We start from the raw sequence: 25,352 nt of genomic DNA, 5'->3' as shown, positions 1-25,352 counted from the left end.
CCAGGGACTTCCTGTATAGACGTTTTTATTCTGACTAGGGTTGCCACCTTTTTAGAGTAATATTACTTGCAGGATCTGGGGGCGGGTCTACAAGGGGTGTGCTGTGACATTTGTGAGCTGGACTATGATGTCACAGGTGTGTCCGATTTATATAATGAACCTGGATCGGCAGCAGAATTGGTAGTAAGCGCTAGGGAGGGGAGAATAGGGGCGGATTAGATGGCAGCCAGGGCCTGATTGAGTAGTTATTACAAATTTACTGGCTACTACATTGCCGGTAAATTTGTAGAAACCCGCCACAGCCTTTGCTGTTATTTTACTGGCTAGGACTGTAGAACACCAGCCAGGTGGCAACCCTAATTCTGGCAGATGTACAGTATTCCTTTAAAGTAACTTTGGATTGTGCAGGCAGGGTAACCTACTAATGCATAACTAGGATACTGAACCAGCTCACCAAATAATCCCTATTATTCACATTCCTAAAGGATCTTTTCTTTTGTAATTTTATCGGGCCTGCTTTGACCACATTTTTCGTTTCTCACTGGTGCCTTCACTCCCTTACTTTTGGACACACATCCACACCTCTGCCATGAAGCTGAACCAAAAAAAAGAACATGGGTACTCCCCTTCCTTTTACACACACACTAGTAGTCGCCTGAGATACTTTACACATACTCAATACCAAATACCTAATACCCATATTACATTTTCAAATATACTTCTTATTGAATGGTAACAGAAATTGCCGAAAACTGTATTGTTCTTTGTAGCATTGCCAGTTTGCAGAGCAGCCAAGGCTGAATATCCAGTGTTTTGTATTGTTTGATATGTCATGGGGGCTCCAAGTGTTGCACATGTACAGAATTTCTGATCCTGCAATGGGTTAAACATACTCATTTATTGATATTTCATTAACTTTGCCTCTTCCTATTTAGATATTGTAAAGTCAAAGCTATAGTGGAAAGGGCTCATGAAAATGAGATGTATATATTATAAAAAGAAATTTGGCAAAGTAGCAAAACTAGACTAATAATGCAGATTTCTACGTTTGAATAGTTTTGATGCAGTTTAATCAAACCCTTTGTGTATCGTTCTGCTAGGTTATTTAAGATAATTATATTTTTGGTCACTTGCACACTTCATAATGTGGTTCTTAGTTACTGTAGTTTTAATTAAGCAAATAAATAAGGGGAGTCTCAAAAGTAGTGGCCAAATGCCTTAAAGGAATACTATAATATTTTCTTTAAGTTCTTTAAATGTTATTTTTCAGTTAATATATTCCTTGCAAGAGACGGCTTTCAGTGTAGTATCCTAGCTATGTGTAAATACTGCAGCTATGCACTTATTTTCTGGTTGACCATTTTGCATTTTTGTCACCCGGTGAGAAGAGCAGATATTCAGAACCATAGAATGTGTCCATATATCACATTCTGTAGAATTGACTGCAAAGAGTGGCTTTCATGTATTCTGGATAGATAGCTAAGAACAGCCTAGAATTTAGAAGTTTCCTTGATTTTCTTTCAGCTGACATGATCCTCACCCCAAGAGAGGATACACCTACTGGGAGCACAGACTCACTTTCTCCTCAATCACTCACTCCTACTACACCACACCCAAACCCTACTGCTGATGAGAGGAATCACATAATGGCAAACATTGTCGGCCTGGTGGACTGGTCTGGTTCAGAGTAAGTGTTTTTGCCCTTTTAACAATTATATAATTTTTTTATCCATTTAACGTTTTGTTTGCATATTAAAATGTAACCAGGGCTAGCCACAAACAGAGGAAGATGGTCAGTCAATCTGCTTTTTATTTTTATTAAACTCTCTTTTTGCTGGGCCATGGGTATCCATTTGGAACATGTCTAGACAGACATTTAGGGGCAGATTTATCAAAATGTGAGATTATATAACTCACAACCACAGAAACATTTACCCAAGTTCTATTCACTCCTATAATTAAAAGCATATTTATCAACTCCATTGACAAATCCGATTCTAAAAATCCCATAGGAATGAACAGAACTTGGGTGAGTTTTTCTGTGGTTGTGAGTTCTAATCTCACATTTTGATAAATCTGCCCCTAAATGTCTGTCTAGAATTTTGGGTTTTTCTTATCCTTTAAACACGTCAGGAACACATTTGAACATCTATTAGTGCGCTTCAAAAAAGATTTAGGGGGGTATTTATTAAAACTCAAATTTTTCTCATTGTTCTAAAAATAAAATTTGAACTAACTGCCAAACACTTATTTGGCTTAATTTACTAAAAATTTTGAATGAAAATGATTGCCTAAAAAAACCTCAAGTTTTCAAATGAAAACCAGCATCAGACAGCCCAAAACCCTTGAAGGCAAAAAAACATCTTCCAATTGTAAAAGGGACCATCTGCCATTTACTTTTACATTTTGGGAGTATTTTCGGATTTGGATTGTTAGCAGCTTTGGAGCATAATAAATCTTGAAATATTCTAGAGTTTTTCCCCTCTAAAAATTCATATTTTTCCCCTTAAAAACGATGCGAGAGACAATACTGAAGCAGTGAAGTTGTGGCATTTGTTAGGTAGATTTCTAATTAAATGTTATTCTACTGGCAAAAGTGATAGCAAATGTCCAACTTGTAAAGGATGAGGCAATGCCATTGTAGCATAAACACTAAATTAAAGCACTTCACTGTAGATAGAAATTGTCCTTATTTCCCACTTACCATTGTTAGTATATTGTACCAGAGGAAGGACCCAAGGGGTGGAAACATGTAGTGCTTCAATAAAAACTACTTCATTCACATTTGAAGACTCTCCGGTTTCCATTATATTTCATGGCTCATTCATCACTACGCAATATGTCACATACAGTATGAAAGCAGAAGAGTATTTTTTTTTATTCCTCTTTCACTTTTTTATCATTCGAGTTTTTTCTTATTCTAAATGAAGTAGAATAAATACCGGATAGATGAAAACTTAATTTTAAAGTTGTTTATTCTCCCTTTCCCATACATCCTCTGCATAACCAAGAAAGATTTTAGCAAGCAATTTTTTTCTCAGATTGTACGTGACCTTGTGCACCGGCTTATTTTCTAGCATGAAAAGCTTTCCATTATGATGATATATGAAAATGCAGAAGCATTGTAGAGTGTGTGCAGGAGAGAGACTATTATTACCAGTGCAACCAAGGTCGAGAACTAAATTGATTCCTGTGGCAGAAATACTGTTCGTTTATTATCTGATGTGCAAAGGTGTGGCCATAATCAGTACTCTAACATTCAGACATCTGGAGATGAAAATCTGTTTTGCAAATTACAACAGCAGTTGTGATCTAAGCCAAGGTGCCCAGGCTTTCTTTTGCATTGAGCATGAACCCCCAGTGTATTATGGGCTCTGTGTAAGCACTTACGTGAAAATGCATATTAAGTTCAAAATCTCAATACAGTGGCACCGTGCAACTACATTAATGTTAGTCCACGTAATTCAAATTTCAAGATTTATCACGCTCTGGCACTTTAAGAACTCAATTTGACTATTCCCCACCTAAAACCAGCCGAGTTCATGTATAAGTCAATGGGAGAGGTCCAGGGACCAATTTGAAGATGTTAATAGCCTTCCTGACATTCAAGTTTTTTTGGAGAAAAAACTCGAATCGAGTTTGGTCAAATTCGATTTGAGTTTTCGAGTCGGTAAAATTTGTTCGAGTTTGGGTCAAAATAATATGCCATTCTATTAAAAGATATAGCTACCGTGACTAAAGGTTGAACTCCAAAGGGGCTTGAATTATAATTGTCTAAACTTGTCTATGGCCACACACTCTATAATCCTGATGGTGATTACATTCCATAAAAAAACACCAAAAGTGATGCCCTTATGGAACCAAGCTCTTGCACAATATTTTTATAACGCCCTTTGCTGAACTTTGCAGTGACTTGGCAGCCCACTCGTCCCTGCAGCTTATTAATAGCCAATAATTTCAACAGTTCTTTGCTCAGTAAAACATAAACAGCTTCAATTTCCTTCGATTTTGAACACACTATCTTAAGGCTACTAAAAACCATTAAACATTTTAAATCTATTGATTTTTAACAACACGGATTTATGTAGCTTATTTACTGTCAAAAGGGAATAATGAAAAAAATATATATTGTACCATGGGCTTAAGTCCAAACATTCTCTTTCTTTTGTCTTCGAAAAATAGATCCCATACCTGCAGTGCTACCTAAAAATAATTTATCCCCAAAGAGCAACATTTCTATACCGTATTCAGTTTTTGTTGCTGTTTGGTTTTGCTTTCACTATTTCATATTATATGCAATTGCCTAGTCACTCATATTCTATAATAGGGTTGTTTGCTTCATGTTCCTATAAAACTCCTTATGGTAAAGGCTTGATCTTGTATTTAGGATTATGTGCTGGCAAAGCAAAAAATAAACCAACATGTTCCACATACTACTTATCGAAATTTACAAGAAACGAGCATTCAATTTAATTTGAGCTGATTTAATACAAAATTAAAAAAGCTACAATTACAGCCAGAAAGACACCAATTCTGACTTTTTTCATTTCAAGTTAAAACTATTCTTCAATTATTTGTCATTTCTTATTTCTGCTACACACACACACTAATGCTTCATTCAGCTACTCATAAGATAAGCATATAGAGAAAGGGATTATAGGTAGAAGTTTCACTCATTTTTGCACAAGTTTAGAAACCAAAACGCAATTGGTTTCCAAATACTGATGGATATTGATATATATATATGTACTGTACCTGGAAAAGACCCTCCAACGAGGCTACAGAGAACCCACAACTAGATACGATTTATGATTCTCTGTACAGGTATGGGACCTATTATCCAGCATGCTCGGGACCTGTGGCTTTCCAGATAATGGATCTTTCTGTAATTTGGATCTTCATACCTTAAGTCTACTAGAAAATCATGTAAACATTAAATAAACTTAATAAACTGGTTTTGCTTCCAATAAGGATTAATTATATAGCAATTGGGACCAAATAGAAGGTAGTGTTTTATTATTACAGAGAAAAAGGAAATCATTTCTAAAAATCTGGATTATTTGATTATAATGGAGTTTATGGGAGATTACCTTTCTGTAATTCTGAATTTTCTGGATAATGGGTTTCTGGATAACAGATCCCATACTTTTTATTTATTTGTATTACTACTGAAAGCAGTGTCTGTCTCTTTCTATTCTCTGCCCTGGTGGCTCAGACTGTGGAAACAATGTAAGACACGGCAGCTGATTTACAGATCTGTCTTTGTTGGGGAACTAAGACTTTTGCAACATTGTTTAAATAGTAACAACCAGGAGTTAAGCAAATTTTGCTTTCAATTTGCGAATGTTTTTTACAAAAAACTTTAAAAGTACTGAAAATATTTAATACATGTATATTGGAAAGTTTTGGGATTCACTTGCCCTTTAAGCGTATCAAAACCTAACCCTTCCTATGTTTAAATGATTGTTAAGGCACCTCTTTATGGAGGCTATCGTCGGTTTGTGTTTTATTCACATATTAATAAGGTACATGCAACCTGACGCATTTTGTGCTTCTGCCGCACTTAGTCACAGACTGTTTTTGTATTTGTGTCTATGCTCCCAGACTGCACCATTTATTTAAGATGCACCTTAGCTAGATTTATAATAGGCAGCATTATGTTTTAAGAAAATGACATGGAAAACAAGTCAATGGTTTCATCGTATGTTGTGTTATCCATACCCAACTGGAATAAACCAAAATATCAACTAGAACTTGACCAAAATGGACAAATGCTTATAAATATTTATAATATGCACCAAGGACACAAATGAATTGGGTATATTTTCCTTTTTTGATTTAGTTGTATTTTCTTCTTCCACTATAATGACAAAAATGTGTTAACAATTGGGGAAGTCAGGCAATGCTAGACTAGTGTGCTGCTAGTGTGTGTAATTTAGAAAAAGATGGACGGCACTCCATTGAAGCAAATAACAAATTTATTGCAGGAGTGCCGTCCATCTGTTTGGTATTGAATTGACATGGAGCAGTGGGACGCTGCAGACTGAGCACCTAACAGGGAAAGAGAGGAGCAGCCAATGGGAGGGTGAGCTTGGAGCGGTTTATTCGGTTTGAATGAGTAATTTAGAAAAAGCCTTATATCTGCTGGCTTTAAGTCCCTGCATTCATCTTTTCAGAGAATGGAGACTTTGAAGGTTATGTAATAGGCACTAAGTTTGCCCAGGAGCAGTAACCCCTAGCAACCAATCAGCAGGTAGCATTTACTGGTCACCTGTTTAAAAGCAATTATCTTATTGGCTGCTACGGGTTACTGCCACTGGGCAAACTTAGTGCTATTTATTACATATGGGGGAAAGTCTTTCATTAGCTAGTGTCATACTGGGAAAATTCTGCTGTACTAATGGGGTTTCCCCAATAAGGAACATTCCCATTAAACTATTCAATTTCCAACACACTACACATATCAATGTGTAGTGTGTGGGAAATTGAATAGTTTAATGGGAATGTTCCTTATTGGGGGAAAACCCATTAGTACAGCAGAATTCCCCCAGTATGACACTAGCTAATGAAAGACTTTCCCCTATATGTAATAAATAGCACTAATAATACCACCTTTTGCCTGAAATCCATATCTGGTAGGATGATCTTGACTTCTTTTGCATCTTGAGAACATCTAAAAATGCCTGCTCCCATTTATTGCTGTAACTAAAAGCAGCCCAGACAAACCCCTATTCAGCTAATTATATTTCTCTGCTCTTTGTTTAATATAGGAAGGGAAATTACAGGTCTGCTGTTACTTTGCAATTAATTAAGCTTGCCAATGTTTAATTGTAGAAAACAATTTTCTTTTTAAAAACCAGATTGCGAGGGGGGGGGTATGGCTTTGTAACATGGTTATCAAAGCAAAAAGAGTAGCAAATGTCTGTACCAACTCTGGATAGCATCATATAAGACACAACAGCATTCATTTGTTTATGTTTAAAATAAATGGCAGATGACACACATTGTATAATAATGAATAAAAAATGTTTATTGAACATAGTTGGGAAAACCTGACCTTTTATAGGACTTTACCTATTTTCACCTATATAGTTACATAGTTAGATTGGGTTGAAAAAAGCCCAAAGTTCATCCCCTCCAAATGAAAACCCAGCATCCATATAATAAACTTTATATACTCCTACACTAACTATAGAGTTTAGTATCACAATAGCCTTGGATATTATGTCTGTCCAAGAAATCAGTCATCACAACATCACCCGGCAGTGCATTCCACAACCTCACTGTCCTGACTGTGAAGAACCCCCTACGTTGCTTCAAATGAAAGTTCTTTTCTTCTAGTCTGAAGGGGAGGCCTCTGGTACGGTGATCCACTTTATGGGTAAAAAGGTCCCCTGCTATTTGTCTATAATGTCCTCTAATGTACTTGTAAAGTGTAATCATGTCCCCTCTCAAACAACCCCAACCTTGACAGTCTAATTTGACATTCTCTTTATTGGTTTGTTGAAGACAGTTGTGGGCTCCTTGCTACCACTGGACATTTGTTTACCTTCTCCCCATCTGAATGGTTAGTGACAGGTCTGGAGATGGGGGAGTCCTGTCCTTGTCCGATGTGAAGGTAAATCTGCACGTCTATGACCACCTTAAGCTGGCCATACTTACAATGTTTTTGCAACGAATGCAAGAGTGTTTTGCACACAAGTTTAATGGCTGAATTCAGATGAATGACCAACTATAGAGGTTCTCAGTACCAAAAACACACAAGCTTATCACAACACCAGGACCCAGTGTCGGACTGGGACACCAGAGGCCCACCAAAAAACCTCAGACCAGGGGCCCACCAAAAGTTTTTAGCCCGGTGGCCCACCCTCAGTATTATTTTCTTCCTCTCCTCACTCAACCTCTAGTCTCCTAGTCTCTTTTCTTTACACACTATAATCTATTATTTCATCTATTTAGCCACTTTGTTCTCATAGAAACAGGGAATGACCATGAAATAGACCAAATGTTTAGCAGCATGAGGGACCACTGACACTTGGGCCACCGGGAGTTTTCCTGCTATCCCTGTGGGCCAGTCCAACACTGCCAGGACCTCTGATATTTTTAATATCTCTTGCAAAATTACTATTTGTGTTACAGGAATCTGAAACCACTCATGCAGGAAATACAGTATATTTATACTTAATTATGACTATACTTATTTATTATTATGCTTGTCCTCCCTGTGTGTACTCTTCTACTCTACCAGGCTGCACATTCATGTAGCGCTTTATTAATAAAGTTGTATATATATACATACGTACATACAATACAGTGTAACATATTGTAGTAACCAGACTTGACTGAAACTCCATTGCATGATTACCAATTTAAAGGGCAGCTTTGGAAACACTGGGCTATACTAATGTACTTCCACACCTCCATATCCATTTACACTCCACACTTGTCACAGTCATAGAACCTGCTGATATCAGACTATCAATATACTTACACTTACATAGCCAAGTAATCAGTGGCGTTTGTTAAAAAGTTGGCCTCTCAAATGAAATGGAAAGAATCCTGTTTGCTCTATACTTTTTCCAAACTGTTCTTCTTTTTAAGACTTCTTACAAGAGTTACAATTAGGAAGTGTAACAAAAGCACATATTAAACTATACAGCCCACGGCATGAGCTAAATAATGGGGTCTGTGATTGCATTTAAGCACATAATCCTCTTAGTTGTGGTAAAGGGTGCTTTAAACTGAATTCTCTTAACTTTATTATGTTTCAAAGTTAAATGTCTAGTTTTTGAAATAAGGAATGTGGTTCTCTGAGTGGAACGAGACTGTTGTGGATAATTGCTGTGGTATATGTGAGCAGTAAATGGATTAGCATATCTTTATATTCTGTCTGCTGTCACTCAGCTAATATCCACAGTAACTACTGTAAAGTGTTTCTGATTAGCAGTCTCCTATAGACATGACTTTCCTCAAACACTTGGTTACATTTTTATTTGCTCTTGAGGATTATTTTTCCCTTTCTTTTAAGGGTAAAGACCTTGCTTTTGGATTTTATTGGAGTTTGCTGTAAACACAGTTTTTTTGCATCCACCTTAGAACATATTTTCCATGACCAGTCCATCTATGGAAGGTCCTCTGGGGGTCATTGTCCTTGTAAAATGGTTCCTACTGGGTGTTGTAGTTCTCTTGGCGTCCGTGTAGGGGAATCTCATTTTTCTTCTACCAAGGAGTTCAGGATTCCTGATTCTACTTTTAAAAGGGGTTATTCACCTTTAAGTTATGATGTAGAGAGTATTCTGAGAAAATTTGGTTTTCATTTTTTATTATTTGTGGTTTTTGAGTTATTTAGCTTTTTGTTCAGCAGCTCTTGAGTATGCAGTGTCCAAATTACCCTAGCAACCATACATTTATTTGAATGAGAATATGGAATATTAATAGGGGAGGGTCGGTACAGAAAGATGAATAATACAAAGTGGCAATAACAATAAATGTGTAGCTTTACAGAGCATTTGTTTTTAGATGGGGTCAGTGACCCCCTTTTGAAAGCAAGAAAGAGTCAGGAGAAGAAGGCAAATAATTCATTTAAAAATAAATAATGAAGACCAATTGAAAAGTTGCTTACAATTGGTCATTCTATGACATACTAAAAGTTAACCTGAAGGTGAACCACCCCTTTAAGTCTCAGGGAGATCCAGCAAGTGCTTAATAGCCCCTTTGTGCTCAAAAGTGTTTATTTAGAAAGAGGTCTAAATTCAAATTATTCATTAACACAGAGCTGCAACTAAGAGGGGTGACTCATTGCTTGAGTAACCTGCATCGACCATATTGTTGGCTTAGTGGTTAGCACTGCTTCCTTGCAGTGTTTGGGTTCTATTCTAAATTGAGTATGTTCTGCAAGGTGTTCACCCTAAGGATCTTTATTTTGTATTCCCACACTCCAAAACATACACAACTGGTTAACTGACATGTAGTACAGTGGTTTCGAGACATTTTGGGCTGAATCTCTTAGAGGCCACTGGGAGCAACATCCAAGGGGTTGGAGAACAACATGTTGCTCATGAGCTACTGGTTGGGCATCACTGTTATAGAGTGATTAATTCTAAGCAATTTTTGATTGGTCTTCGCTATTTATTGTTGTTTTTGAATTATTTGCCTTCTTCCTCTGACTCTTTCCAGTTTTCCATTCTCCCCTATTCATATCTGTATTTTACTATTTCTAGACAAATATAAGGGGGGAGACCTTTAGCCTCTCTATTCTTAGGATTGTTACCAAGTATTTTTCTTATATGTTTTCTCTTTGAACATGTTTGTTTATGTTTGTCACCCCGCCAATAAGGAAGTCATATTTAAGGCCCTAAAAGCTGTATTAATCTATAAGAAAATATTTCTGTAACTTATACATATTTACTAATGTCCCCAGGTAAATGTGTGCATTTAAGCAATATATATATATATATATATATATATATATATATATATATATATATATATATATATATATATATATATATATATATATATATATATATATATAAATATTGTATAGGCTTTTACACTTTCCAGCAGATGGCTGTGGGCACTGTATCTTCGCAATGTAGCAAAGAACTTATTCACTAGTCGCTAAACTTATTCACTAGTCGCTATACTTATTCACTAGTGTTGCTAAACACTACTGGGGGAATGTAATAAAAGTCGCAAAGAGCAAAACAATTTGCACAAATAAGAATAACAATTTGCATTTCACAATATTTTGAAACAAACATCGTAATCTTTTGGAGCAAACAACTTTTTCAGTAAGAAGTTTTATTACATTCTCTGTGCACTGGCGCAAACTATAAAATTCACCAACCTTCTTCCCTTGCTAGAAGTGGTCGCTAAACAGTTTCCGGGTTCGCAAAAACCTATATTAAATTCACGCAAAGGCAAATTTGTTCGCACAAAGGCATAACTTTTCTCATTGCAAATATTTTTTCCGTTACCGTTCATTGATTGAGCACTGGTAGCACAATCCTGTGCCCATGACTGATGGGTTTGGTGCAAAGGAATAAAATCTGAGCCTCCTTTTTTGCCCAGCAGTTGCAAGTTGTTCTTTCTTCATTACCCAGTAGGTCCCTAGGAGAGGAAAGTCATTAATTTTGCAAACACCAACTGTTCAGTGCAAATAACTGCTCATTAGTGATGTCCGATCTGACCTGTTGTGCTTTGCCTAAAATCCGGGAATGGCGAACAATTTGGCAAATGCAATGAAGTCTATGGCCGACAATTTTTTTTGATGGACAACAATTTTTTTCACCCATGGGCATTTTTGCAGCAAAACCCGGCTCATCACTATTGCTCATTAAAGAAGAAGGAAATCTATGGAGGCATTTTATTGCCAATAGATTAGCTGCAATAGTGCAAGCTAGAATGCTATATTTATTTTGTAGAATGTTTTACCATACCTGAATAAAAAGCTAAAGTTTAGGATAGCAGCTGCCATATTAGCTTGTTGTGACATCACTTCCTGACTGAGTGTCTCCCTGCTCACTTATAGCTCTGATTACATCAGAGAAGGGAGGGGGAGAGAGGAACAAATTTAGCATGCTCAAGCCCTAGCCCTGGAGGTTTACGCTTAAGGCAGGAAGTAGACATTTTTTTAGGTGGACCTTTCTAATAAAGCTTACTTAGCTTACCTTTCCTTCTCCTTTAATAAGCCTATTATTGCACATCCTAGTACATTGACAACGTTTGTGCAGGTGAAAAGAGGCAAAGAAAAACTTACTTTCCAAAAACAGCACATCTGCTTAAAAAAAAAATCATCATTGCACAAGAAATCTAACCTAACTGTGTGAATATTATATCAGGATGTTAATTGACATTCCCATCATACAGTGAATACACTTGATAAGTCTCTTCCGTTCGGAAGACATCTGAACTGTATCAGTACATTTTTTGACTTGGCTGTTTTTACGTAGGAGGCTCTAACCCTCTTTAGCTCTCAACTACTTTTTCTCACCGTTGCCTTGGTTACAGTCCAGATATTCACTTAAATCTTCTTTACAGTAATTGGTTACCTATCTCTTCCTGAAAGTGGAGGAAGGGTTATTACATGTAATATGATGCTTTACTGCTCTGTTAATCCTATACTAAAAAATGTTGGTTGATTTTGTTCTTGTTATTTTGTGTACAGATTCCTTTCAGCATCTCAAAGCACTTTAGCAAAATAGCACCGGCCTGAAGCATTCATGTAAATTTGTATATTTCAGCTTGGAGGCCTTCAAGTTATTTTAGACTCACATGAGGTTTTAAAGACCTTTACTAAAAGAAAAGCGCTCACATTTACATATAGCATTTTCCTATATTTGAACCATTAATATTGCATTGCAAATACTATACAAGCCTTGATACTGCTCTATCCAGAATGATTTATAAATTATTCATTTAAAGTGGTGTTAAATTTTAGTGTTACTTATGGTTTTGGCAAAAAACCTTACCAGCTTTTGTGACTTGTATTCCTACTTTGCTGTCACCCTGTGCTTGTATTGTGTATCTTCTCAAAGTCACCTTGTTAATCAGTTGCTTTGGCTTGCTGCAAAAAAACAAGCAATTACATGAATCTGGACAAAATAGGAACAGTAACATAAAAACATTAAAGTGGTTTAAATTTTTTTAAAATATAATGCAGTGTTGCCCTGCACTGGTAAAACTGCTGAGTTTGCTTCAGAAACACTACTATTGTTTATATAATTAAGCTGCTGTGTAGCAATGGGGGCAGCCATTCAAAGGAGAAAAGACTCAGGTTACACAGCAGATACGCTCTGTAGAACATAATGTTATCTACTATTTAACCTGTGCCATATAGCCTTTTTTCGATTTCCGCCATTGCTACACAGCAGCTTGTTTATATGAACTATAGTAGTGTTTCTGAAGCAAACACACCAGTTTTACCAGTGCAGGGCAACAGTATGTGATATTTTCATTTCTTTAAAACACTCTAATTTTTTGGTGTTACTGTTCCTTTAATAAACCATTCATTTATAAATAATAAAAATGTATATGGAAATGAACTAACATTACAAACTATGTAATTTTTCTAACTGCCACATAACAATTGGCTGTAATGCCAGCTTGATATTTTCCAGGGTTGTAATTAGAAAACAAATCTTATATAAAGCATCTCGTATAATGTCTATGGTTGTCCCATGGATGAGTGTTTGTGAAATGTGCTTTTTCTTTTAATTCAGAAAGAATTTGATTCATTCCCATTTGGTATCATGGATAAATGATGAATCACCTGCAGCATCAACAGTACCTACGTCCCAGGCAGCTGAAGCAACACCAGTCAGAGATCCTGAAGAGGCTCTTACACTCCCTGAACATTTACTTACAAGTGATACATCTGCCGAAAGGTATTTATAGGCAATACTAAAGGAATAGGGGAAAATTGTGGGAGCCACCTACTTGCTAACTTAGATTCCACCATAGTATTTAAATGCACAACTTGTATATTTGAAGAAAATATTGGCATTTCCTTTGTATTGTTTAGCAGTACAAGTGTGAGGCTCAGGTTTTGTCCTCTTTACTAAATGTTATGTCTTGCCTGTTGCTCTCCTTTCTATTCTATTTTTTCCTTCTCATTTTAAGAATCTTCATTAAGTTTTTCCTTCTCATTTTAAGAATCTTCATTAAGTTTAACCTTAGAAAGTGCCTGAGTCTTCTGCTTCTCTCCCTGAGAACTAATATAAAGAGGATATCTATTTAGCCATTGTAATGCCTGGGACTCCCCATGAGTTCAATCTCTCTTTTTTAATTCTCACCTCCAATCTTTTTTACTTTTCAGCACATACACCTTTCTCCTGTTCGCTTTCTTTCTCTTTCCTTCTCTTCATTCTATTATCACCCCAACAACTTGTTATTGTCACATGTCATTTCAGATTGCCCAGAAATCCCTGTACTACTTTGTATTCTTGTCATCCCATTTGCTTTGTTTCATTTTGCATCACTTCTTTTGAAGTTCTCTGAACACTTCTCTGCCCTCCCTTTTTCACAATTTTTCTCTTTAGACATAGCAGTTTTTTTCTTTTTAGTCTGATTCTCTCCTCTATGAGCTTACTGTATTCTTACTTTCTTTGCATTTTCTTTGATTTTTTTCTTCATATTCTTTCCCCTTTTATAGCTCCCATTTTGCACTTAAATTTCTTTTTTGCTTTAATTTTTTTTTCTTTGGGTTTTCCTTCTCCGTTTGGCTTTTCTTCTAAATGTGTTTTTCCCCTTTCCACTCTGTTCCTTTCTCTTTATGTCTGCACATCTGCAAAAAGGGTAGAGTTTACCTGCTGTGAGAATTTCCTCTTTATAGATGGAGCACACAGACATTTGTCTTTGATGGCTCAACATTTAAATAGACTTATTGCACCTTTTCTACTGATCCTATCATATTCTGCGCAGTGTGTGCTGTAGGACATTGTGTGAACTTTGTGATGGTAAAAAAAAACAAGCTTTGCAGCAACAATGTGGAGGTCTCAGGGCTCATCTTGTGATAGTGGGAAGGGTGCAAAAACAGGCACAAACTACCTTGCCCTTTTCACCGGAATTTCAATCCAGCACGAAGTTCAGAGTTCTACAAGACCCCGGGACATAATTGCATATTGAATGGGCTTATTATATTGTGCCCCTCTGTGCTCTAGCACTTGCATCCAGGGGCTTGTAAAGGACACCTCTTGTATCAAAAAAGAGATAAAATAGGAAGCTAATATCAAAATAAACTTTTAACACAGCTCAAGGAAATAATATGTAAAATCTGATTTAGCACAAATAATTTCTGTTTAAATGAAGAGAGAAGATGAATACACAGTGTAGGTATAGAGCAGAGATCCTCAACTTTTTTTTACCCATGAGCCACATTCAAATGTAAAAAAAAGTTGGAGAGCAACATAAGCATGAAAAAAATTCCTGGGGATGTTAATTATGGCCTGTGATTGACTTTTGGTAGCACCTATGTGGCTTTGTTTGGCAAAACACCTTTTTTTACACAATTAAAACTTGCCTCCAAGCCAGGAATTGAAAAATATCACCTGCTTTGAGGCCACTGACATTCAATGGGTTTATGAGTAACATGGTGCTCACGAGCTACTGGTTGGAATTAGAGAGAGAGAGAGTGAAAGAGGTGAAATCATAGAGGAAATCATCATTCTATACAGTAGAGCAGCAATCAACATAGAGCCAGAGATGCAAAGTATATTGGTTAGTACCTAGCTTGGAAACAGAACAGGTTGGAAGAATGTTTTTTTTTTTATGTTAGAAAGAGGCCAACAAAAGACAAAGTTATGGGCAGGTAAAGGGGAAACAAAGATGATGGGTAATAGTACATGTTGCTCTCATTAGATATGACATTATTGTAGCTGTATTCTATTCACTTGCTGGAATGCCTGTAATCCAACAGATGACCACTATTCCACAAGATCATGTTAGCTGCTTCTTGTTGTTCCTGACTCTTTTCATGTTGATTAATGGCTAATATCAAAATTAATTTTAAATTTACAAGCCACACTTGCTGGTAAGCTCTGTAATTGGCTTGTAAATTCCAGATACCTAAAAAGTGTTCTGGCTTAACCTTTCTTACTGATGCCTAACAATAGGTGCCAGTGGTGCTGCTCCATTTCTAAGAGACATAAAGATAGTGAAAAGGAAAAAGAGAAAGGAAATGCTAATCACTTGCACTGCCGCTGCTGAACTATAGTAATAAATACCAGTTATTCTATTTTGTTCCGACTCCTAGACAAAGATTTGTAAGTTTCCAACCAAAGCTAATTTCTTCCTGCTTTTGCTTTGCAATGAAGCTAAATGGGACTGATTTACTCATCACTAATCATTCATTTCAGACTTTATTATTAGACCTAAACAACAATTGTTTGAAAGAAGCCGTTGGAAACTGTTTGTGGCTTGGAACCATTGGGGATGTGTTTGAACAAAAACAGCCAATGGGAGGCCCATTTATCAAAGGTCGAACTTTGAATTCATGTGACTTTTTTTTATTCGAATATACTCACAATTTGACTGGGAAGTTATTTAAGAATGTCTAATATTCGATCGAATGGTTCCAACCCGAAAATTCGAGACGTATTTGATTCGTACGAATCGAGTTTTTCTCCCGAAATAAACTTGAATGTCAGGAAGGCTATGAACATCTCCAAATGGCTCAACCGACCTCTGCCATTGACTTGTACATGAACTCGGCAGGTTTTAGGTGGCGAATATTCGAATTAGGACTGTTTCCATTCCAATTTACAATCAAATAGGAATTAAAATTCAAATGTGTGAGTTTTGACACTCGAAAATTCGAATTGTAATTTACTATCCAATCCTTGATAAATCTGCCCCTTCATGTTTACTACGTGGATATGATTACAAGGAACAACCTCGTTATTTTCTTAATACCCTGTTGATATAGTGCAATTTGCAAGAAATGTGCTGTGGGTCTGGAGTGTGTTGATTGCCGACATGCAGAATGAAAGCAGACTAATCACCCAACACCTTTCAGTCACTTTAAGAATTTCTAGAGTTTCACAGTAGATATCATGATTAGATCCCTTGTTTGAAATCTGCTGGTGGCTGTTGCATTCAATAGGGAAACGACTGGATTTCTGCAAATTCATACAAAAATAATTCTTTCCACAGATCCTAAGCACTTTCATGTTTGTGCTGAGTATTTGACATGTTAACCCTATCCAGTGTGGAAATATGTGGATGATAATGAATGTTATGAAAGAAAGAAGTCAGAGGAGGCGGGGTGCCCCCCCCCACACACACACATTACGTGGGTTATTTATCAAAGTCTGAATTTCTCAATATTTTCTGAAAAAAATTCTGACCAAATCCGCACAGGTTTTTTAGTCTTATTTATTAATACACTTTCACGAAAAATCTGTGAAAAATATGAATTTTTCTTAAATTCCACCTGAAAACTTTTTTTTCTGATTTTTTTCCCAAAATCCTGGTTAGTTTCGGATTATTGCACGAAACTCGGCACATATCAAAAAATCTTTGGGACGTCTCCCATTGACTTATATACAACTTCGGCAGGTCAGAGATGCCGGATTTTCAGATTAGGACTTTTTCCATCCTCGGGGTTTAATAAATTCTGAAAAATTTGTGATTTTTTTTTTTTTTTTTTTTCAAACACTAATTTTTCGGGTTTTGGCATTTGAAGTTCAGTAAATAACCCCCTACAAGTTACAGGTTTTTCTGTTAAATATTTGTTCTCATTCCCCATCTTTATTTTTATTTGTTTATTTTTATTTTACAGAAAGGCAAAAGCCGTATATCCCTGTGAGGCAGAACACAGCACAGAACTATCTTTTGAAGTTGGAGCTGTTTTTGAGGATGGTGAGTAAACACTTAATACCTTAAGGGGAGAATATATTATTGAGCAGAAGATATTTTAAAGTGGAAATTAAAACCTTGCTTTTTTTTTTTTGTATGTTTATCCACAATTTTTTTTATGACTATGCCTTCCACTCACTGTATATTCTCATCTCCTATAGACTCAGTGCTGTCTGGGTTATGTCCATAGTTTACAAGGGTTTCTTTAAACTTATTCCAAAACAACACCAGAGTAATAAGTAAAACAACTGTCTCTCCCCTACCGCCCACCATTACTGGAGCTATGGCATCTGTATGTACAGTTATGGGACCTGTTATCCAGAATGTCCAGGACCTGGGGATGGATCTTTTCGTAATTTAGATCTTCATATCTTAAAGGAACAGTAACCCCTTGGATGTTGTTCCCAGAGGCCCTTAAAGCAGACACAGTTTTGAATTCCTGGTTGGAGGCAAGTTTTATTTGTATAAAAAGCAGATGTACTGTGAGAGTCTCCTGAAGTCCACATAGGGGCTAACAAATGGCCAATCAGAGCACTTATTTTGCACCATTAAGGAACATTTTTCATGCTTGTGTTGCTCCCCAACTCTTTTTACACCTGAATGTTGTCCCCATTATAATGAAGTAATCCAATATTTTAAAAATGATTTCCCTTTTCTCATCAAGTACCTTGTACTTAATGAGACTTGGTGAATTTTTTTTATTTGTACTCATTCCAATTTCCCTTTTCTTTGCAGTCCATTATTCGAGGGAGCCGGGGTGGCTTGAAGGGACACTGAACGGGAGGCGGGGACTGATTCCAGAAAATTATGTTCAGTTTCTTTAGCCTTGTGTACGCAATACTCCGAAGCTGTACATGGTATCCATGGATTTCTGTTCTAACCACATTTCCATTATTTCCTGGCTGCTTTGTGACAGACCAGACTTCAGCTGGAGAAGAAAATAGTCTTTCATGCAAAGCCACTCGATGTTGCCAAACCGAAATGATATGTTTTAGGGACAGTGTTTTATACAACAACGTTGCTTTTTTTCTCAGTTCTTTCTCACAAGTGAACTGTTTTGATTTTGTCAATAAAGTCACACATTTCATTCCTGGATATTATTCTTTTTGGAATTCTGTTAAAATAGTGTAATTAACTGACATTTTGACTACACATTTTAGACGAATGTGATGCATGTTTCACCCGTAATATAAACCTTCCTTCCTGTTACGTCTCAGGAGCCAGTGATGTAGAAAGAGTTTGGAACAGTCTAACACAGGGACGTCCATGTTGCTATCCTCCAGCCAGGGTCGGACTGGGGGGCCCGGGGCCCACCGGGACTACTGTCCAGGGCCCCCCTCCGGCCCCCCACACCCCTACTCTGACGTGCCTCTAGGCGCTGACGGCACTGCGCGGCACCGGGGGGGAAAAACTTTTTTTGTCGAGAGGGGTCTTCAGGAGAGGGGGGGTCTGGGCCGGCTGGGGGCCCATGATGGTCGGGCCCACTGGGTTTTTTCCCGGTCTCCCGCCAGGCCCGTCCGACACTGCCTCCAGCCCTTTTGTATTCCAGCTCCCAACATCCCAAGCTGGAGGACCAGGTGGCTGACAACTCTGCTTTAAGTCTTTTGCTGCTGTGATTGGAAACACAATTTGTATCAATTTCAAACTGTTGATCAAATGTCATTATTTTATATACGTATATATTTTTGTTGTTGTTGGTCAACACTTTTTTTTTTATTGCAGACGAATAGTTTGTGGTATTTTAGCTTTATGTTGTTCAGTGTTATTTTAATAGTACTGCCAAATGATCACTTTCCCTGAAATAAAATGCTATTTGTTATTTGATTTTCTCATGCCTTGTTTGTACACATTGCTGTGTGTGTCTCTTCATAGTCTTTAAATGACAAGGAAAGGTTAAAACTGAGTAAGCTTTATCAGAAAGGTCCACCTAAATATACCAGTAACCCCTCAAAGTAATGCTGCTCTGAGTCCTCTGTCAAAAGAAACACCACATTTCTTTCCTTCTATTGTGTACTCATGGGCTTCTGTATCAGACTTCCTGTTTTCATCTTAAATCTCCGTGCCCCGGGCGTGAGCATGCTCAGATTGCACTGGAAGTGGTAAGGAGAGTTATGGGCATAGGAAAAACTGTCTGTGAAAAATAAGTAAACAATAGTTTATAGAAGCTGGTGAAGCCCTGCAGCATTGTATTGTATTTTAATCCTTTAATATATTCATTATAAAATAATCTATTTAACCAAGGCAGATCTTTTGATTACTAAGGCAAATGTTATTTTAAACTCCCATGAACTCGAAATTTGACCAATTGCAATTTATTTAAAAAAAATCTAATTTTTTCAACTCTGAATAGGATTGACACGCAAAATTGAATCGAATCAAATTCGATTCGGGTTTTTTCTCCAAAAGAAAACTTGAATTTCAGGAAGGCTCCAAACAACTCCAAATTGATTCCAGGACATCTTCCACAGGCTAAAACAGCAATTTAGCAGGTTTAAGGTGGTGAATAGTCGAATTTGAGTTCTTAAAGGGCCAGTGTATGATAAAGCTCAAATTTTAACAATTCCCTAGTCGAATTTCAGAGTTTTGGCCATAAAAAAAAATCGAAAATTCGAATTTTCAGTTCGACCCTTGATAGATCTGCCCCTTATGCACAAAAAAGGAAAATAATTACGGTAAAACTGGTCAGCACAACAGATGGTACCTCCCCAATGGGCATATAGGTAATAATGTTTGGATATACAGAATATACAGTGTTCCGAATAATAGCAGCGTGTTTTAAAAAATTTAAAAAAGCTCAAAATCCTTATATAGATATACGATCCCTTATCCGGAAACCCAATATCCAGAAAGCTCAGAATTATGGAATGGCTCTCTCCCATAGACTCCATTTTATCCAAATTATCCAAATTTTTAAAAATGATTTCCTTTTTCTCTGTAATAATAAAACAATACTGTGTACTTGATCCCAACTAAGATATAATTAATCCTGATTGGAAGCAAAACCAGCCTATTGGGTTTATTTAATGTTTAAATTAATTTCTCGTAAACCCAAATTACAGAAAGATCCGTTATCCGGAAAACCCCAGGTCCCGAGCATTCTGGATAACAGGTCCCATTCCTGTAATAGCTTTTATTTCCATACACACAAATGCATTGGGAACACTGCACTTTATTCCAAATCAAAACATAAAGGAAAATGTATCAAATTTGTGTTATTCCTTTACAGAAAGTAAAGAAAATAGAATAGCAGTCTGCATTCTTTTTTTATTTTAATAGTTTTTATTGTGTTTACAGAATAAACAGCAGATTTTGACAAAAGCTGTACAATTTATCACACCTATTCGGTTTTCTAAGCAAAAGTCATTGAAAGAAAAAAATATATTGATATTAAACGGTGATGCCGCCTATATACTTTATCAAATTTAAAAGACCGGCAAACTAGAACTAAACGTAAAAATGCTTGTTAGGTTCTTAAAGGACAAGGAAAGTCTAAAATAGAATAAGGCTAGAAATGCTGTATTTTGTATACTAAATCTAAACATGAACTTACTGCACCACAAGCCTAATCAAACAAATGATTTAAGATTTCAAAGTTGGCCACAGGGGGCTGTCATCTTGTAACTTTGTTAAACATCTTTGCCTGACCCTGGCCCTGCACATGCTCAGTGTGGTCTGGGCTGCTTAGGGATCATCATAAACAAAGCTGCTTGAATTCTGCATGGCTGGTAAGTAAGACGGGGGGATCCTCCTGCTGTTCATAAGTATGATTGTTTCCCTGCTCAGCAGTTAGGGACCATCTGACAATTCCTATCCACAGCAGTAAATGAAGGGAGAATTTCACTGCATACAGTCAGGTTTCTTATAAAAACGGTACACATTTTTTAATTAAAGTATATTGGATATAGGGTTCTTTTTCATTAAAGAAAGTAAAAATGGGATTTTATTTTTCTGCCTTTCCTTGTCCTTTAAGCAATACATTCATACTACAAGAAGTTAAATTTTATTCGAAAACTATATTCTGTTAACATAATGGATCATACAGTTGGTCGGATTGCGGGATCATATCAACGAACAGATGCAGTCCGACAGGATTTTTACCCTTGCGCAATCGACAACTGGCCGACTGTCGGCAGCTTTTATTGGCCGTGTATGGCCAAGTTAAGTGGAACGATTTGAAAAGTTGTACTCTCTAGTTTTCTTATACTAAGGATGTATCATATTTACTAATGGAAAGCTAAAGTTGGGCAGGAGTGATAGTTTTTGAGAGATGAGGTCAATGCTCAATAATCAATAAACAGTGCTTCTGAAGAGCAAATGACTCTTTACTTTGGACTCCAATCAAACCACCCTTAATAAACATGTACCTGGTCACCAGATTTCACATTATTGTGGCATCTAAATTCAGTCCAGTTAAATGTGGATCTACCATGTCTTTTATCTGTTAAGGTAAATTCAGTCAGATTTTGAGTTTCTCCAAACAAGTTGTAGAGGCATAAAGGGGGTTAGCATGTGGTTAAAGTTATGACTCGAAAACAAAAGTTTCCAGATGAAAAGCGAATCTATGAAAAGGGGGTTTGTTTTAAAAACGTGGTATCTCCTCTCATTTTTTGTGTACGATAGCCAAGATGTTATTTTCATGAAAAATGTCAAGTTTTGTTTAGTGTATCTGTTTCCTCCTAATATCCACTCGATAAGGTATCTGGTAATAGAGGCTAGGTTAAAGACCCTAAAATCTGGAACCTTTAGGCCCCCCCCCAACTCGGTTATTTAGAAAGAGCAATATTTAGTTTCCTATTACCCCAAATGAAGTTGTTCAACGATAAATCCAGTTTCTTGGTATCAGAGTGCTCACTCATCACTGTCACACACAGCCCTCCCCCACTTGCACCCCCAGCAGTCAGCCAAAAGGAAGTGCCCAGTTGTATGCCACTCCTGGGTACTTGCACTAACAGAGAGTTCAAGTTCAACATCTACATGGGCTTCATTGCAACTATGTGAACAGTAATGGAACCATCCTCCTCATCCTCCTCACCCCCAGCAGCAGCATATATATAAATTCATTCACACACCAGTAGAACAACAAGGGTTCTCCTGAGATGAAAATGAAGATATTGGAGACTGAGGGGCAACACACCAAGGATTCTCTGCCCACAATAAATATAAAAATAGATTCTGCTTCTGGTTCTCCTGAGATAAATACTAAGAAATTGGAGACTGAGGAACAACACAACAAAGATTCTCTGCCCACAATAAATATGAAAATAGCTTCTGGTTTTGGTTCTCCTGAGATGAAACAGAAGATATTGGAGACTGAGGAGCAACACATCAAGGATTCTCTCCTCACAATAAATATGAAAATAGATTCTGGTTCTGGTTCGCCTGAGATGAAAACAAAGATATTGGAGACTGAGGTGCAACACAACAAGGATTCTCTGCCCACAATAAATATGAAAATAGATTCTGGTTCTGGTTCTCCTGAAATGAAATGCAGGAGATCCAGACAGGGGAGAAACCTTTCTACTGCACAGAATGTGGAAAAGGATTCTCTCAAAATTGCCACCTTTGCACTCACTATAGAATCCACATAGGGGAGAAAAATTTCTCTTGAAAAGAATGTGGTAAAAATTCTCTGATGAGATCAACCTGAACCCACACAATACAATCCACACAGGGGAGAAACCTTTCTCTTGTACAGAATGTGGTAAAAAATGATCTATTCAGAGGAACCACAATGCACACAATAGAATCCACACAGGGGAGAGGCCTTTCTCTTGTGCAGAATATGATAAAGAGTTCTATAATAAGAGCATTATAGAATCCACACGAGAGTAAACGTTTTACTGTTCAGGAAAGTCCACCTTCACTCACACTTAAACCACACAGAGTATTACCCTCCTGTTGTACAGAATATGGGAAAGTAGACTGCATAGCAAAGACTTAGCATGAAAGTTTTAGATGTAAGATATCGAAGAGACTAAACTTGATTTGGAACTGCAGCTGGTATCTAGAACCAAGGCTACATTTCAAATATTAACGCTGCATTTACTACTGGACAATGTTTTCTTTTATCTCTTAAATATTTAAAAAATCATCCAAACTATTATCTGTTTTGTCTTCAAGTATCTATCAAGGGTTGAAGTGAAAATTTGAATTTAATTTTCAAGATGTATCATATTCTGGTCCGTTAAGTACTCAAATTTGACTATTCGCCACCTAAAACCTGCTGAATTGCTGTTTTAGTCAACGTGAGACGTCCTGGGCTCAATTTGGAGTTGTTTGCTGCCTTCCTGAGATTCAAGTTTTTTTCGGAGAAAAAACTCGAATTGAGTTTTTAAAACTTGAATTGAATTTGATTTGAGTTTTCAGGTCGATCCTATTCATTCAATTTTGGAAAATTTGATGAATTTTGATTGCTCGAACTTCGAGTTCATGGGAGTTTATTGGAGTTTTAAAAAAGCTCCCATGAATTTGAAATTCTACCCTTGATACATTTTCCCTTAAGTGTTATCAGTTTATCGTATTGTTTATACTCGCTGCTCTATTTGAGTCACTCTTGTGCTTTGGATTTTAAATACACTATACATTGTTTTATGGCACAGATAGAGTTGCCACCTGGCCCGTCTTTTACCGGCCTGGCCGGTAAAAATGATGGTTGATAATGTTATTAATAGGGAAAAAAGATAAATATATAGGAAGACAGGTATTTTTTCCAGAAAAGGTGGCAACCCTGGGCACAAAAAAACCTATTGCCATATTCAACTCCCTTCCTTAGTGCTGCCCCAGGATTTACAGTTGTACAATATGTTTAAAATGTATATCTTAAATTGTTTATACATATAGATATATTGCTTGTTATTTCTTTTGTTTATAAACTCTATTCCATTTAAAAAAAATGTTGCTTGTTTACTGGTGTGTTTGGGGTCGTTGTCTTGTTAAAACACCAATTTCAAGGGCATTTCCTCTTCAGCATAAGGCAACATGACCTCTTCAAGTATTTTGATCTATTGAAACTGATCCATGATCCCTGGTATGTGATAAATAGTCCAAACACCATAGTATAAGAAACATCTCCATATCATGATGCTTGTGCCACCGGCTTCACTCTCTTCACACTGTACTGTGACTTGAATTCAGTGTTTGGGGTCGTCTGACAAACTGTCTGTGGCCTCTAGACCTCTAGGTGGAAACTTGAACTATGTTGAAAAAAATGTGAAAAACTGTTTAAAAACAAAAACTTTAGTCCACTGCAATCAGAAGATCTATCAAAGCTCAAGTGCTTATACATAAAGGAAATGAAAGCAGTGTCCAGGTCCATAGATGGCACATAAATCTATAAGGGAAACCCCCGTGTTGTTTTCTTCTCACTAGTGTTCATATCAGTGATAACATTAGTCCAATACTGTTACTTGCCTCGTGTGCTGGATATCTTATCTGTTATTTACAGGACCAGAAAGCATTAATAGCCTCAGTGTTTATTTCTCTTCTCGAATGAAACCATCTGAATTTGTTTTTTTCCCTGTTCATAATCATGTGTGATTTAGTTTCTAGGAAACTACATGATGTTTCTAAGAAGCCCTTAACAACAGTGTGTCCTGACAACTGTTTATGTTTTTTGATGTTTGTGTTCATATTAAAACCCAGTGCGGTCCCCACCTGTGGCCTGTCAGCTGTTGTTTTACTACATCTCCCAAATCCATCAGACACAAAATTCCCCGCATTTCCAATCACTTCTTTAAAAGGATAATGCTGCCGTCACTCTTCAACAGAACCTGGAGAATGTATTAGTGGGCTGTAGTAGATCGAGCGTGGATACACCTCACTGCAGTGCCGTCTGCCTTTCCCATTCCACGTAATTTGTAATCCGTGGCAATTGAAAATCAGACCCTTTAGGGCAGACACACAGTCAGATTCGGGGAGACTAGTCGCCCAGTGACAAATCTCCTCTTCTTCAAGGCGACTAATCTCCCCAAACTGCCTTCCCGCCGGCTAGAATG

The 25,352-nt window shown here is 37.0% G+C and overlaps 1 protein-coding gene across 1 annotated transcript in view; it reads left to right on the top strand.

The window, feature by feature from the left end:
* arhgap10.S (Rho GTPase activating protein 10 S homeolog) overlaps positions 1 to 19,182 on the top strand; it is a 110,839-nt gene extending 91,657 nt beyond the window's left edge. The window contains 4 exon segments of the mRNA NM_001093142.1: positions 1,525 to 1,687; positions 13,224 to 13,388; positions 17,282 to 17,361; positions 18,094 to 19,182. Of these exon segments, the coding sequence (NP_001086611.1) occupies positions 1,525 to 1,687; positions 13,224 to 13,388; positions 17,282 to 17,361; positions 18,094 to 18,182 (497 nt within the window). The 3' untranslated portion in view covers positions 18,183 to 19,182.
* The last annotated feature ends 6,170 nt before the right edge of the window (positions 19,183 to 25,352 follow it).

This window comes from Xenopus laevis, chromosome 1S (assembly GCF_017654675.1).
Source record: "Xenopus laevis strain J_2021 chromosome 1S, Xenopus_laevis_v10.1, whole genome shotgun sequence".
In the NCBI taxonomy this organism is placed as follows: domain Eukaryota; kingdom Metazoa; phylum Chordata; class Amphibia; order Anura; family Pipidae; genus Xenopus; species Xenopus laevis.
The sequence above is the reverse complement of the archived record's forward strand: the minus strand, read 5'-3'. Positions and strand labels throughout refer to the sequence as shown.